Here is a 16,276-nt window from a genome sequence, read left to right on the forward strand (position 1 = left end):
CTGTATATCTTCTTTGGAGAAATGTCTGCTTAGGGTTTCTGCCCATTTTTGGATTGGGTTGTTTGTTTTTTTGTTATAGAGCTGCATGAGCTGCTTATAAATTTTGGAGATTAATCATTTGTCAGTTGCTTCATTTGCAAATATTTTCTCCCATTCTGAGGTTTGTCTTTTGGTCTTGTTTATGGTTTCCTTTGCTGTGCAAAAGCTTTGAAGTTTCATTAGGTCCCATTTTCCATTGATTTTTATAATGATTACCAGCTGAAGTGATAATATTTCAATATATTGGGTTGAATAGAATGCATTATTAAAATTATTTTCATCTGTTCCTTTTTTTACTTTTTATAATGTGACTAATAGAAAACTTAAAATGACATGAATGGCTTCAATTATATTTCTGTTGGATGGCAGTGCTCTAGACCCTGGGTCAGGGGAAAGAGCAGTGGAATATAGACTGGGGGAAATGTTTTTTCTCATTACACAAATACCCCTGGAGATTCCAAAACACCTTCACCCAGTGGAGCCTTCCTCCCTGTCAAATTAATCCTACCTCCTACCTTTTGCTGAAAATCAGTGCCTTTAATGAGCCTGCCCTCACTGATAGGAGTGTTTTGTATTCTTCAGATATGTCGGTGGGGGGGGGGCGGGGAAGTTATGAGTCACTGCTGTATGTTAAAGAGTATCGCACAGGTTCAACACCTATCAGTGATTTTGATGAAATAAATTTCTGGAGTTCTCTTAACTAATACTAGCGAATAAAATTGTTCTCTGAAATAACATACCACTAAATCCTGGTCTAGTGAACCCCAGAGACTTAAAATGAAGAAGAATTAAAGTAGATTTTAATTAAGGGATGAGTGCTGGGTCAAAAGCTGAGGAAGTTGAGAAAGGCATCTTGTGTCCTAAAAGCTAAATTTCCGGGATTAAAAAAAAAAAAAACTCAGAAAGCTAAACAACCATAAATTTCTGTCTCTGAAGTGAAACTGGACATGTTTTTTTCTTCTCGTGCCTCTTGGTTCTTGCTGATTCTGTGGTTATATACAAACATTTTCTGACTTGCTTTAAAAGGTGTTATTCTCTGGAATTAGCATGAGGAAGGTTTCTAGTAAATGCTGAGTGACTGCTAGCAAGTGGTACCACTCTTCTGCCTTAGCTGTTTAGAATGCATATTATATATTCTTTCTGTATCACCCTCAAATAATTTTTTTTAATCCGATATGCCTTAGCTTAATACCTATCTCAAAGATTATTCCATGCTCTCTCAGTCAAGTCAGTTTTCTAGAGAAGAGAGCCCTTTCCTGAGGTTGCTGTTTCAGATTCACATAAGACACATTTCCCTGGAAGCCCCTTTGTATTGTCTAGCCTTCCTATTACCATGAAGAAGTTGTCTCTGTTTCCCAACCAGAAATGGGTGTCAGGGCAATTGCCTGAGTAGCTCACAGGAAGACAGCTGATCTCATTTGATAAATTTCCGTTACTGTAATAGCAATAGGATTTTCTATGAAACCATAAAATCATAGAAGTGGTTGATGAAGAAACGGAGGCATGCAGCTAGTTTGTAGTAAACATGGGACCTGCCTGAGTTCTTATCTTTTGGTTTTAAAGTGAAGAATTTGAAGCCCTGACAAAGTGACTACTCAGTGACAGAATGAACCAGGCCAAGTTTAGGTCTAAGTTGCATCTCAGTTTCTTGGTACAGAGAAACCGTATTTGCCCCAAGTTTGTAATTCTATCAGATTCCTACAAGATCCTGGATAATGTCAAGGATTCATAACTCACTTTTTTAGGATAAGAACCTGAGACTTTGGCGGGAGTGGGGGGGGGGCGACTTACAGAATGGTTTATAGATACTGCTCTGTTAATGAGCCCAAATTACTTTATGTACCTGTCTCTATGGCTTAAGCAGTGAGGATTTACTCTATTCTCAGGGCTGTACATCTCAGGAGTTAGTTTCCTGTGTAGGACTCTGTCCTATTACACTCCAACAAAATAAAGTTGATCTTGAGATCTCTGGTACTGTGTAGCATAGACGTCTCTCAAAGGTCTGCTTGGGCAGTGTGAATAGATAAAAAATAATTAACAGTTTAGTAGTCTCTTATCGGTCCCCAAAGCCGTATGAGTCTGACTTCAGGTTTTAATTTTGTCGCTATGAAAAGCTTTTATTAAGTGGCTCCTGTCAGTAGATGGTGACATGTGTTCAAATCTTCACTCTAGAAAACCTTGGAGAATTAAGTCACTCTTAGAAGCTTAGTGTTCTGGATTGCTACAGGTTTGTTCCATTACACATTAAAACTTTATTTTTAAAAATCATTTTAGGGCTTCCCTGGTGGCGCAGTGGTTGAGAGTCCGCCTGCCGATGCAGGGGACATGGGTTCGTGCCCCGGACCAGGAAGATCCCACATGCCGCGGAGCGACTGGGCCCATGAACCATGGCTGCTGAGCCTGTGCGTCTGGAGCCTGTGCTCCGCAGCGGGAGAGGCCACAACAGTGAGAGGCCCACATACCGCAAAAAAAAAAAAAAAAAAAATCATTTTACTTAGAAATTATCCTAAAGTGGATTATACCCTTCTTCCTTCTGTTTAGTTTGTTGGGTCCAATTTAACTATTTCTTAGTGACTGAGATCCTTGTGGGGTATGTGTGTATTAGGATACAAATTTTCATGGGCTTCTAGTAGCATATTCCTAACTCTGTTTTAACCACAAGCCCATGTTTAGTGCATAATTTTGCAAGATGTAAGGTTTTTAGCAATGCATATTGTTGTAAAAACTCCTGTATTTAAGTCTGTGGGTCACAATCAGAAAGGTTTGAAAGCCACTGCCCTAGGAAACTCTTTTCTTGTGCTAATAATAATTTCTTACATTGCGTAGTACTTGACTGTTTGCCAAACTTCCCTCTATAATATGGCCTATGAAAAGTAAACTAGGGAAGGGATTGATTTCTTGTTGCTTTTGAACTATAGTAGGCAAGCATAATGGAACCAAAGAGAGGATGGACTTTGAAATTAGTCTTTAATTTTAGCCTTTCCATACAGTACTCGTATGCCCTTGGATGCTTTAATTAATCTTGTTTAACTTCAGAACCTCAGCTCTTTTTTTTTCCCCAACCTAAATGGGAAATGCCAGAATTGTTGGGTGTTTTAAATCAAGTAATGAAGACAAAAGTGCCTTAGTAGGGCACCGTGGATGAATCTCATAAACAAAATGTTGAGTGGAACAAAGTGGACATAAAAGAGGACATGAGATATAATTTCATTTCTATAAAGTTCAAAGCAGGCAAAACTAACCTAACAATAGTAGTCCACATAGTGCTTACTCTTGGGTGGAGTAATGATTGGGAGAGGGCTCAAAGGAGTACTTCTTTTGTGCTAGTAATGATCTCTTTCTTGGTTTGGAAACACATTGTAAAAGTTCATTGAGTTTCATACTTACGATTTATTTACTTTTTAAAAATAATGAGTTTCAGGTAGACAGCATAATAATTCAACAGTTATGTGTACTACAAAGTGATTACCACTACAAGTCTAGTTACCATTTGTCACCATACAGTTGGCCTCCTTCACCCATCTTGCACGCCCCCACCCCACCCCCCACAACTCGCTTCCCTTCTGGTAGCCACTGATCTGATCTCTGTATCTGTGAGTTTGTTTTTGTTTTATTTTGTTTGTTCATTTGTTTTTTTAGCTTCCACATATGAGTAAAATCACATGGTAACTGTCTTTCTCCATCTAACTTATTCAAACCTAGCATAATACTTTCCAGGTCCATTTATGTTGTCACAATGGCCAGTTTTCTTTTTTTATGGCTGAATAGTATTCCATTGTGTATATATACCACATCTTCTTTATCCATTCATCAACTTAGGTTGTTTCCATATCTTGGCTACTGTATGATGCGTGTGCTTCTCAGTATATTATATGTATATTATACTTTCACAAAAAGTTGTTTTTAAAGTATTCAGCACAGAACCTATCATATAGTTAGTTCCCTTCTCCTATGATGGTTCCATTTTTTTTCCTGACCGTTCAGTTGCTTTGTTCTGTTATGGTTCTGTCTCCTAATTCCAATTTTATACCTAGGCATGTTTAATAAATATCTACTGATGGCAGTTCTAAGTGGCATAGTTGAAGGAGTTTAGGTCATTCAGGCAAGGTGAAATTGAATGTCTGACCACTGTGGTCTAGAAGTAAGTCAGGAATATGAAGTTTGATTTGATGCTATTTTCTAATCTTTAGATGATTTGATATTTTGCTTTTAAGTGAAAATTAAATGGAGACTTTTCTGATTTGTGTAATATGATTTTATCTGGTAGATCAGCTTTATTATTGAATTTTTTCATGGTGGGATATTGAACTTATTCTGTTATTTCTGGCACTTTTAATATAAGCCCACCATAATGTAGCAGGCTTTGAAATGGTCACTACCACACCCTGTAACACCTTATATATTTTGCTTAGGTTCTTATCACTGACAGAGGACCATACTTACTGTTTTTACCTTATTGTTTTTGTAATACAAGTATAGAAATAGAACTTGTGTATTTGGATATTTATGCAAGATCCTGTTATAAAAAACTTAGAATTGTTGAAAATTCAATTTTAAAAATTGATAAAGTTATTTTTTTCTGCTAGGTAATACGTGGGATATAAAGTAAGCCTACCTGCCCTCGGGGAGGGCAGACTCCTCTAGGAAAGGTTTGTGAGGTAGGCAGAAAAATTTGTCTACATTTGTTTTTGTTCTTTTGGATGTTGGCCTTTGAGAGAACGTTTCTGATAGATATACCAGCAAGCCTCCAAGTTACAGAGAGTCGTGGTGATGATTGTATGGATGCCAGTGGAGCCCAGAGACAGAGAACTGACTATGATTTCATCAGTGATCAGTAATACTATGAAGAGTTAAGGAAGTGGGGAAGTAATTTCTGTCTGTCGACACTTATTTGTATTAATTCATTAACATAGAGAATGTCATTTAACCTTCACAAAGCCTTTGGAGTAGATACTACTATTTTTGCTTTAAAGATACAGAAATTGGGACTTCCCTGCTGGTCCATTGGTTAAGAATCCTCCTTCCAGTGCAGAGGACACAGGTTCAATCCCTGGTTGGGGAACTAAGATCCCGCATACCACGGGGCAGCTAAGCCTGCACACTCTAGAGCCCACGCGCCACAACTAGAGAACCTGCATGCCACAACTACTGACCCATGTGCTCCGGAACCTGTGCACTACAACTAGAGAGAAGCCCGTGTGCCACAAAAAAAGATCCCACATGTGGCAATGAAGATCCCACGTGCCGCAACTAAGACCCAACACAGCCAAATAAATAAATAAATAAATTTTAAAATAAATTAAAAAATAAAGATACAGAAATTGAGGGCCAGAGACATTTAGTAACTTGTTCAAGTTTACATAGCTAGTGACAGAGTTGATATTCAAATCCAGAGCCCATCTGTACTGCACGCTATATATAGATAGTAACATTATCCAAATAAAACGATGTGTTTATCAGAAGATAGTCTAGCTTGGAAACATGCTAAATGGGAGGTCATAAAGCAAATTGATAGCAGGTTCCATCTAGGACCACCCAGGAAAGGGAATGCCGTGACTCAAGGACTTAGTTTCTTGAAAGTCCCTGTGAAGCAATTTGTATTCCTGTTGTGAGATGGTTGAATGGAGCTGTCAAACCCTGATGCAGGTCCACCTGTTGCTTGTTTTTTTTAATTATAATTGTGTTAAAAAATATATATATAACATAAAATTCATCATTTTAACCATTTTAAGGCACTAAGTACATTTACAGTGATGTATAGCCTTCACTGCTGTCCAACTCTAGAATTTTTTCATCATTTCAAACAGAAACTCTGTACACATTAAATCATCCCCCCCACCCTCTTCCCAGCCCCTGGTAACCTCTGTTCTACTTACTTTCTCTATGAATTTCCCTATTCTGGTTGTCAAGTATAAGTGAAATCAGACAGTAGTTATACTTTTGTATTTGGCTTATTTCACTTAGCATAATATTTTCAAGATTGATCCATGTTGTAGCATGTATCAGAATTTTATTCCTTTTTATGGCTGAATAGTATTCCATTTTATGTATATGCCACATTTTGTTTATTTATTCATTTATTGGTGGACACTTGAATTTTTTCTACCCTTTCGCTATTGTGAATAATGCTGCTATGAACATTAGTATACAGGTATCTGTTTTAGTCCCTGTTTTCAATTCTTTTGGGTATATACCTAGGAGTAGAGTTACTGGGTCATATGGTAATTCTATTTTTTTTTTCTACTAATTACTGTCATTTTCTCACAAATAACAAACAATGAACAATTGTGCGATTCATGGCTAGTTAGTAGCCGGGAGTTTAGGTCTACTTGAAGCTTCATTGAAAGCACTGGGAAATACAAAATAGCACCACGGGCCAAAAGGAAATTGGATTGCACCACTTGTCCCTAAGATAGACCCTAATAATGTTGAGAGTAAAAGGATTCCATAATGTGAGGCACCACTGAAACACAGGCAAATTCTGGAATGCTTGAAAGGGCAGAAATCTTTGAAGGCAGACAAATCCAGCCTACCAGGAAATATGGGCCTGGAGGATCAAGCCTCACGACTCCACGAGCAATGACGTGCAGACACTCTGCAGTAGAAGTGTTGATGGGTGGTAAAAAGTGTGGTGCCCGGGCATTACAGCAAGAGAATGGTCACCTTCAGAACCTTGAAAAGTACAGTAGTACAGCACAACAGCTGGCATACAGGGGCTGGCATCGAGTGAACAGGCAAGAAGAGTTACCGACTGGAGGAGGGAGAGGAGGTGGGAGATGGTAGAGCTGAAGGATCGTCAGCAATAGGAGACGGAGGGCAACCTGCAGTTTCACTCGTGCCTGACGTCTACCCTCTTGAAAAAAACGATCCAGTGATGTCTGGGTAGTTTGTTCGCAAGGTAATTCTATTTTTAACTTTTTAAAGTTTTCCACAGCAGCTGCACCATTTTTTAGTCCTACTAGCAATTCACAAGGGATCTAATTTCTCCACATCCTTGCCGACACTTATGATTTTCTTTTTTTTTTTTCTTCATAATAACCATCCCAATCATCCCAATGGGTGTGAAGTGGTATCTTATTGGGACTTTCACTTGTACTTCCCTAATGATTAATGATGTTGAGTATCTTTTCATGTGCTTATTGGCCATCTATATAGATAAATGGAGAAGTATCTCTTCAGGTCCTTTGCCCATTTTTCAGCTGGGTTGTTTGAGGTATTTTTGTTATTGAATTGTAGGAGTTCTTTATAAATTCTAGATATTAGTCCCTTATCAGATAAACGATTTGCCAATATTTTCTCCCATTCTGTAGGTTTTCTTTTCATCCATGTGATAGTGCCCTTTGATGCACAGATTGTTTTTCATTTTGATGAAGTCTGATTTATCTTTTTTCTTTTGTTGCCTGTAATTTAGATGTCACATTCCAGAATCATTGCCAAATCCAGTGTCATGAAGATTCTCCTCTATGTTTTCTTCTAAGAGGTTTATAATTTTAGCTCTTAAGTTTTGGTCTTTGATGCATTTTGAGTTAATTTTTGTATATGGTGTAAGATAAAGGTTCATCTTCATTCTTTGGCATGAGGGTATCCAGTTTTCCTAGCATCATTTGTTGAAGAGTATCCTTTTCCCATTGAATGGTGTTGGCACCTTTGTCAAAAATCATTTGACCATATATATTAGGGTTTATTTCAGAGCTCTCTATTCCGTCAGTCTGTATGCCTGTCCTTATGCCAGTACCACACTGTCTCAATTACTGTAGCTTTGTAGGAGGTTTTGAAACCAGGAAGTGTGAGTCTTCCAACATTGTTCTTCATTTTCAAGATTGTTTAAGCTGTTTGAGATAGCATGTGAATTTTAGGGTGGCTTTTTCTATTTCTACAGAAAAGGGATTTTGATAGGGATTGTCTTGAGTCTGTAGATCACCTTGGGTAGTATTGTCACCTTAACATTAGTCTTCTAATTCATGAACGTAAATGTCTTTCTACTTCTTTCTTTAATTCTTTCAGTGATGTTTGTAGTTTTCAGTGTGCAATACTTTAGTTTTGTGACTGTTAATCTTTCTCACAGTGAGTTAATAGAGTAACGTTCTGGTTTATCCATTCTTATTTCATGACCTGTTAATGCCCTGAAGAATCTGTTCTATTTTTAACAGAATTGGAGTTCTGAACTCGAAAAGCTGAGGGAAGGATCCTGGAAACTGGAAACCTAACTATATTACTGCCCTTGGGAAGCCCTTCTAGGTGTTTAGCCTGCTGGTTTCTTCTGATTAAAACCTAATTTCACTGCAGGTCTCCTTCAATCTACAGTAGTTCACATTTCTAATTTTTTTTTTTTAATCTTTTGCTTCTAGATGTCTCCATCTTGCTAAGGAGGAAATTCCTATTGGGTATAGCTGATGGTACCATGCAAAAATCAGATCCTCGAAAAGGTCAGAACCTGTTCTTATATGTAATAGAAATGGAGAGTTACCTTCTGTCAGGCTGTGTGTGAGTGTATGTGTCACAACAAACTGTTTGAGTAAATAAAAAAATCTCACCCTTTCTTGCCAACTTACCCTGCAATTTTCACAAATCCTGCACATCATTTATACAACTCTTTTATAGTTTGCAAAGTACTCTTCATGTAATTATCTCAAATAGTCTTTACTGTAAGCTTTTGAAATAGGGACTGTTGCTATTCCTCTTTTATGGAAACAATGAAGGGTTAAGAGACTTATTCCGAATGTTGTTACTATAAACTGCAAGATTTAGTCCTGAATCTTTTGCTTCTAAATCTTACCCTTCTCACTACATCACAAGTTCATAATCATTATTTAGATTATTTAGTTCATATCATTAGTCAGAATTTAGTAGATATGTAAGTTTGGATGCTCTGTGAACATTGGAAATAATATATGTAAAAGTTAAAATAATATATGAAAAAGTTAAAACCCCTTTATGGGTGTAAAATATAATTAATAAATCAGATCTTGATATTGAATGTTTAAATATAATCTTTGGGATGATACCAGACTCCTTATTGTGTACATACCATTGTCTTATTATGGCAAATGAGGCTCTTCGTTTGCTGGTACTTACCTTTGTATTCTCATCTTCCTTAGTTCCTGTCATTTGTCTCTGTAGCTTACCCTACCACTTTCCTTCTACAGCAGCTGCTGGCTGTTGTCCAAACACATGGGCCATTTCCATGTCTTAAGTACTATATTCCCTTTGCCTCAAATGCCTATTCATCTTTCTTCTGACAATCCTAGCTTAACTTCATGTCCTCTGAGAAGCTTTCCTCCTCTCCCCAAGCAAAGGCAATCATTCCTTTCTCTTTTCTCAGAGCACTTTGTGTAGGAAATCTCTCTTATAGCAAAAATCACATTGTATTATGATAGTGTATTTGAGTTGCTGTCTATCCTACTAATCTGTGAGTTCTTTGTGAGCATAGACTGGGACTTATTTGTCTTCATGTTCTTAACACTCAGTGTTACTCCTAGGCTTAGCTACGTTTTGTTTAATGAATGAAATAACAGCTTTCCTTAAAGGATCTGTACACTAATCTAAGTGGGAGACTGACCACGTAAAAAATACTCAGAAGTTTATAACTATTTCTAAATGAATATAGTACATACTTGAAGTAGAATAGTGGAATGATCACAGCCAGGCGGAGTTATTTAGGGAAGGATTCCTCTAGATCAGGGATCAGTAAACTATGGCCCATAGGCCAAATCCTGCTGGCTGCCTGTTTTTGTAAGTAAAGGTTTACTGGAATATAGCCGTGTTCATTTGTTAATGTGTATGGCTACTTTCATGCTACAATGGCAGAGATGAGTAGTTGTAGCAGAAACCATATGTCGCATAAAACTGAAAATATTTACTATCTGGCTCTTTACAGAAAGTTTTCTACTCCCTGCTCTAGAAGATAGGTTTTGAATAGAGGTATGAAAAGAAGAGGAATGTGAATTGATGAAGCATGAGTGTGCATCATAATGCAACAAAAACAGCCATAGTAGTAGGAATGCCAAGTGGGAAAGTTTGACTGTAATCCAGTTTGTCAGAGAGAACTGTGTTGAAGAGATGAAATGTCAAGAATGCTTTGGATTGAGAAAGAGGAAACATAGAAATCTAATGAAAAGAAGTTGTCAAGTAAACACTCTGGGCCTATAGTAAGAAAGTTTCCTAAGTAGTAGTAGGGCATGATGATGATGCTGTTGAAGGAGAAGGAAGCAGCAGTACAAATTAATATTGATTTGAGCATCCACTGTATGCCAGGTACTGTTCTATGTGCTTTATATGTATCCTAGTTAAACTTCTGCAACTGTATAAGCTAATTGCTGCTGTTGTCTTTATTTTGCAGATGAGGAAACTGAGGCACAGGGGATTAAAGTTACTTAGCCAAGGTTATACAACTAGTAAATGAGAGAACCAAATCTGAACTCAAGCAGTCTGTCTGCAGAGTCTTCATAGTAGAGGAGGGAAATCTGGGGATATTTGGTAAAAAACAACCATAAGCTTGGAGTAAGGTAACTAGTCTTAGTAATTAGGAAGTGTGCTCTCCCATCATGATAAAGAGAAAATGAACGGACTATAGAAGAATAATACTGGAAGGCAGAGGGTCCAAGTAGAAGAGTGTACTATTGATTCAGCGGAATGGCAGGGAAAAAGAGGCAGATTCATTACACAGTGAGACACGTTATACTGTTAGTCATTGAGTTTAACTTTGGTGAGGCCAGAAGGCAGTTAACTTTCCTTGCACACATGAAAGCTGTCTTAAAATGCCTGAAGAGCTGGCTTACTCAGTTGAGATAGAGATTAGCAATGGTTTTCAAGGAGCTAGAGGGCATTCACCCTCCCCACAACAAGTATATTACAGTCAATTCAGTGCCCACTCTACACCTGAGTATATTAACAGCCGATGGAGGTGTCAAATCGTAACACCCCATTGCCTCTCATTCTGTGTTGTTCCTGTAGGGGAACTTGTTCCTGTCCAACCCCCATCACTACTGTGATAAAGATTTACCCCCTTGGACCACTTTTCAAAAACGTATGCATGTATGTATTAAAGTAATATATATGCAGTGTAAAAAAATTACCAACAGAAGTACACCAAAGAGAAAGTTTCCCTCCCATCACCATCTTGCTCTCTAGAGAGAACCTCTATTAAAATTTGGATGTATGTGAAACTACTGTTATGGATGGAAGTGTTCTGGGATTCCCTCATGGTTGCTGAGATAGAAAAAATATTGAGAATCACGTCCCTAAAGCCAAGGTCCACTGCCAAGAATGGAAGGAACTTCCGGGGGAGATGTGGGATCTTCATCACTAGAAGAGTAAGCAAAGACTTGGTAGGGATGTTAGAAAGAAGATTCAAGCATTGGCTAGGGTTAGTGGAGTTAGAGGCAGGGAGAGGAGAAGGCATTGAGCTAAATGACTTTTAATATTCCTTTCAAACCTATACTTCTGTGCTCATACCAACAGACTGATTACCCCAACAGACTGAGTGGAGGACAAAGTGATAAGAGAAAATCCAAACTATAAAATCCAAATTTATAGAACAAGTTACTTTGCAGCAAACATTGAACTTATTTTTTTAAAGATTTCTTTTAACTAACCATTTTGGTGTGTTCAAAATGTACTTAATTTTTTATTAAAAATTCTGTTTACACTTAACCTTTCACTACTATATTTACTGTGTAAAATGAAGGTGGCACACATTGTTCATTATTCCAAAGAAGGAAGATGTTTCATAGTATCTGCCAGGTTAAGCTGTGGTGCATAGGGAGGAAATAATTGAGCTGGGTCCCTAGTGCTACTTCCCCTTCAGACTCATAGTATAAAGGAAATTAAAGGGGACCTTAATGTTCCCTTTAATGAATAGCAAAGTTCAACCCCTTCCTTTTCCAAATGAGGAAAATAAAAACCAAAGACGATATCTTACCACCTCAGAGTCTCACAATAGCCTAGCTGGACTCTTAAAGATTAGCGATAAAGTATATAAAGTGCCTGCCACAGTGCCAAGTATATGGTAGATGAAGATGCAGAAGGGAAATAAGATCATGGTGATGGTACTGATATTGTTGTTATTTCTTCTGCCCCCCCCCCGTCACTCTTCTGTAAGCCTTCAGAGAGAAAGTTGGTAATGTAGATATGTACACTGTCTATGCTGCAAACCTAAAGTTGCACAGTGTTGTAATGATGAAAGCAGGAGCTCCATACCCCCATAAAATTATAGGCTGTCAGATTTGGGCAGGACCTTTAAAGGTTACCTAGTCCAGCCTCCCTCCTCCTTCTCATGATTTAGTATTTCCACCAAGAGATTATCTTACTTCTACTTCTATGCCCTCAATGATGGCAGATTCATACCTTCCCTTCCCAGAGAGCTCATTCCACTGTTGATTACCTCCGACTGCCAGCAAGTTCCTCCTAGTAATGAGCTGAAACCTGTCTACCTATAGGTTCCACCCACTGATCCTAGTTCTCTCCCTTGGGGTAATTGAGCAAGCAAAGCAAATCTCTTCTCTACATGAGAATGCTCCAGATATTTGCAAACAACTTTCCTGTTTCCCCTGAGTCTTCTCTTCTCCTAGTTAAACCTCCTCAGTTTCTTAAACCCTCAGTATCCTTGTTGCTTTCCTTTAAATGAGATTGTATGCCTGTATCTTATTCAGAGTCTAGGACCTCAGTTGGAACATAAAGCTCTACCTTCAAAGTGTTCTAACTGGCAGAGTAGGAGATCCCATACTGTCATCTGCTTCATTCCCAATATTGACTGGAATGACGATGGTGGTGATGATGGTGGCACATTCTTTATTTCATGATATCAGATCCATATATGTCTGCCAGGAGGTATGATGTGACACCGTTGGTACCACTAAACTTCTTCCCTGTTCAAGAAACATGAGCCAGAAGCATTCTAAAAACGTTAGCTTCTTCTGTGTCCTGGATCACACCCCCTGGAAAGGTTAACATTATACATAGTTGAAGTCTAGTAGGATTACCTGTAAGACAAAAGGGAGTTATGGCTTTTCTGCATTTTCATTAGCCATTCATTGCTAGCAGTTTTGCTTGTTAAAGGAATATTGATGTTCTCTGGGGTTCTTCTCTCTGTGTGCAAATGCAGAGATATATAATTGCTATAGAGGGAATGGGGGTAGGGATGATCACTAAGAAGAAATCTGTTCCATCTTCTTTGTTCACATCTGCTACATGCACAAGACAGGATTTATTGCTGTCTTTGAGAAAGGGATTGCCTGGCTTGCTTCCTTTCCCCCTTCTTCTGGCAGATCATCCCAGAGGAATATCACCATCTCAACACCGTTATCTCCGAATGGAGTAAAAGTAAATGAAGAAGAGCTGGAGGCAGAGAATCAGCTAGGAGGCACTAGGAATACTTTCTCGTAAGAGGGCATGGCTAATCAGTGGCACAACCCAGACCAGTCCCTTTTCTGTCTCCTGCCTCCCCTGTAGCTTGTCCTCCGTGACCACAGTGGGACAGGTGTTCTGCTTCCAGCTTTTCTGTTTTGATCTCTGCTTCTCAGCATAGGATTATGGTTTATTAAAACCACAGTTGCTCTCTACCACTGATGCAGTTCTGTCTTGTCTTAGTGCATTTTCAGAAGTACGTTTGATTTTTCTGTTTTCCAGTTTTCATTTCTGAGGGAAACATTCCTCCTTCCCTGTTCCCTTCTTCCCTTCCTGCCTATCCCCACTGTCTCATTAGTATGTGCATGTAAGCCTGCATTAGTTCTTTTACATTTTCCAAGCTCTATGAATATTTGAAACATGGCACCTATGGACGTCCTCCACTTAATCTAGTTTCACCTCGTTAAATCCCAGATATGCCTCATATTATTCAGCATCCAGATCAAGCTCATAAGCATCAGTGCTTCAGTTTTGCTGTAGGAAAATGGGTAGACTGTCCAAGCTGGGCTATTTTATGTTAGAAGCATTTGTTAAGATTTATCTTTGTTAGTTTTTTTTGCTTTTGTTTTGTTTTGCTTTTGAGGAGAAGGCAGTGTAGTTAAGAACATAGTTCAGGTTCAAATCCTGGCCTTTCTACTGACTGTAACCTTTCAGAAAGTTATTCAACCTCTCTGAATATTATTTCCTCATTAGTAAAAAGGGGCAATGATACCATACTAAGTGGTATCATACTAGTGAGGATTCAACAAGATGGTGTTATTGAAATACTTAGCACGATATCTGGTACGTAGTAAACACTTAAAAATAATAGCTATATAATGTTAATAATTAGTATTATTACTGTTGTTAATATACAATGATAATTTACAACTAAGTTTTTTCTTAATATAATATATGAAGAATTTTTTTGACTTTTCCTTGCTTCGGGGGATGCTCTGTTGTGCTTGTTTATCCCATTTTGAAAGGATGCTTCCACGGCCTTGTAGATTTTTCTACTACGTGTTATCTTTCCGTCAAGTGTTTCCAGAAATACCGGAGTCTTTATGTTCTGTAGATTTGCACTACCCAGTACAGTAGCCACTGGCCCCATGTGTCTATTTAAGTTTAGGGAGCACTAAGTACAATTAAAAATGCAACTCTTTAGTCACACTAGCCATATTTCAAGTGCTGAATAGCCCCATGTGGCTAGTGGCTACCAATTGGATGACACAGATATAGAACACTTCCATCATCACAGAAAGTTCTATTGGACAGCATTACTTTAGATATTACTAGAATATGCTCTTGTACTCTTTTCTTAGAAATCAAAGAGGGTATATTTTCTAGAATTCCAGAGATTACTCTCTTAAATGTTTCAGTGCTCCAGACACATCCATTTTAAGGATTCAGGTTACTCTTCTTACTCTAGCCCCTTAGTGTCATTAACTGTCTTTTGGAATAAATACAGGCACTTTTACTTCTCCTGAGAAGAATGCATTACCAAAGTTTTTAAAGGTCCCAGTCTGCAGAAGAGGAGGCCAAAGGGAGAAAGGACAGAGCAGAAGTAATTCTAGCGAATTACTAGAGAATCCATATGTGAATATGAGAATCCATAGGGGCTAACTAGTAACAGGAGGTTCTAATGTCCTATGTCCTTTTTGTAAGTACATACATTGTATAAGTCAGGATCTGAGCTTTCCCTCTGAGAAAGGTAGTAAACAGCAAGTTTTCCTTTAATGATCCCTGTTATCTTTATTATGCACTTTTAAAGCCATTTTTTCATTTGCTCTTCACAGCAACCCAGTGAAGCAAGTAGCATTGGGATGAGCATCCCTACTTTACTGATTTAGAAAACACAGGTTCCATGCAATTAACAACTTGCCTAAAATCATCAAGGGAAAATAGTCTTGCAATTCAAAACAGGATAAAATTTTAACTTCCAGTATGGTTTTCTTTTGTTGTTTTTATTTTGTTATGCTCTATTTTACCACCAATCAGACTGTAGTAAAAGAAAGAGTGAGGATTCTTTAGGACAACTTGAAAACTGAATAGTGTTATATGAGGTACTCTTAAAGAACTGCTATAGCTTCATTTGTCCTATGACCATGTGTATTAGTGTGTTTGGACTGCCATAACAAAATACCACAAGTGGGGTGGTTTAAACAACAGAAACTTATTTGCTCACAGCTCCAGCGGGGTTGGTTTCTGGTGAGACTTCCCTCCTCGGCTTATAGACAGAGCACCTTCTGGCTTTCTGGCTATGTCCTCACCTGACCATTTTCTCTGTATGTGTTGGTGGCAGGGGTGGTTGAGAGACAGAGACAGAGACCAGTCAATCTCTTGTACGCTTCCTTTTCATTAGCACACCAGTTCTATCAGATTAGGGCCCCACCCTTATGACCTCATTTTACCTTAGTTACCTCCTTAAAAGTCCTGTCTCCAAATACAGTCACACTGGGGGATTAGGACTTCAATATACAAATTTGCGGGGGTGGTATGTAATTCAGTTTATAACGCCGTGTTAATGTGTTTTTAGTATCTTTTGATTTTTTGGCCTAACCTGGTTAGTTGGAAATTTGGTATTCGCATGGGACCAAATGTGGCAAATATCTGTATTTTTTATTTCTTTTTTTTTTTTTTTACATCTTTATTGGAGTATAATTGCTTTACAATGGTGTGTTAGTTTCTGCTTTATAGCAAAGTGAATCACTTATACATATACATATGTTCCCATATCTCTTCCCTCTTGCGTCTCCCTCCCTCCCACCTTCCCTATCCCACCCCTCCAGGCGGTCACAAAGCACCAAGCAGATCTCCCTGTGCTATGCGGCTGCTTCCCACTAGCTATCTACCT

The 16,276-nt window shown here is 38.3% G+C and overlaps 1 protein-coding gene across 6 annotated transcripts in view; it reads left to right on the top strand.

Moving 5' to 3' along the window:
• SCMH1 (Scm polycomb group protein homolog 1) overlaps nt 1-16,276 on the top strand; it is a 187,766-nt gene that overhangs the window by 35,282 nt on the left and 136,208 nt on the right. For 5 of the 6 annotated variants that reach the window (XM_027108916.1, XM_027108924.1, XM_027108927.1 and 2 more), the window contains exon 2: nt 8,388-8,465. In XM_027108916.1, coding sequence (XP_026964717.1) covers nt 8,441-8,465 — 25 coding nt within the window. In that variant the 5' untranslated portion in view covers nt 8,388-8,440. Of the gene's footprint in view, nt 1-8,387; nt 8,466-14,102; nt 14,227-16,276 lie in introns of those variants that run through there. The other variant, XM_027108919.1, reaches the window with a different exon arrangement.

This window comes from Aethalodelphis obliquidens, unplaced genomic scaffold, assembly GCF_003676395.1.
Source record: "Aethalodelphis obliquidens isolate GAN/ISIS:26980383/991018 unplaced genomic scaffold, ASM367639v1 scaffold9, whole genome shotgun sequence".
Lineage (NCBI taxonomy): Eukaryota > Metazoa > Chordata > Mammalia > Artiodactyla > Delphinidae > Aethalodelphis > Aethalodelphis obliquidens.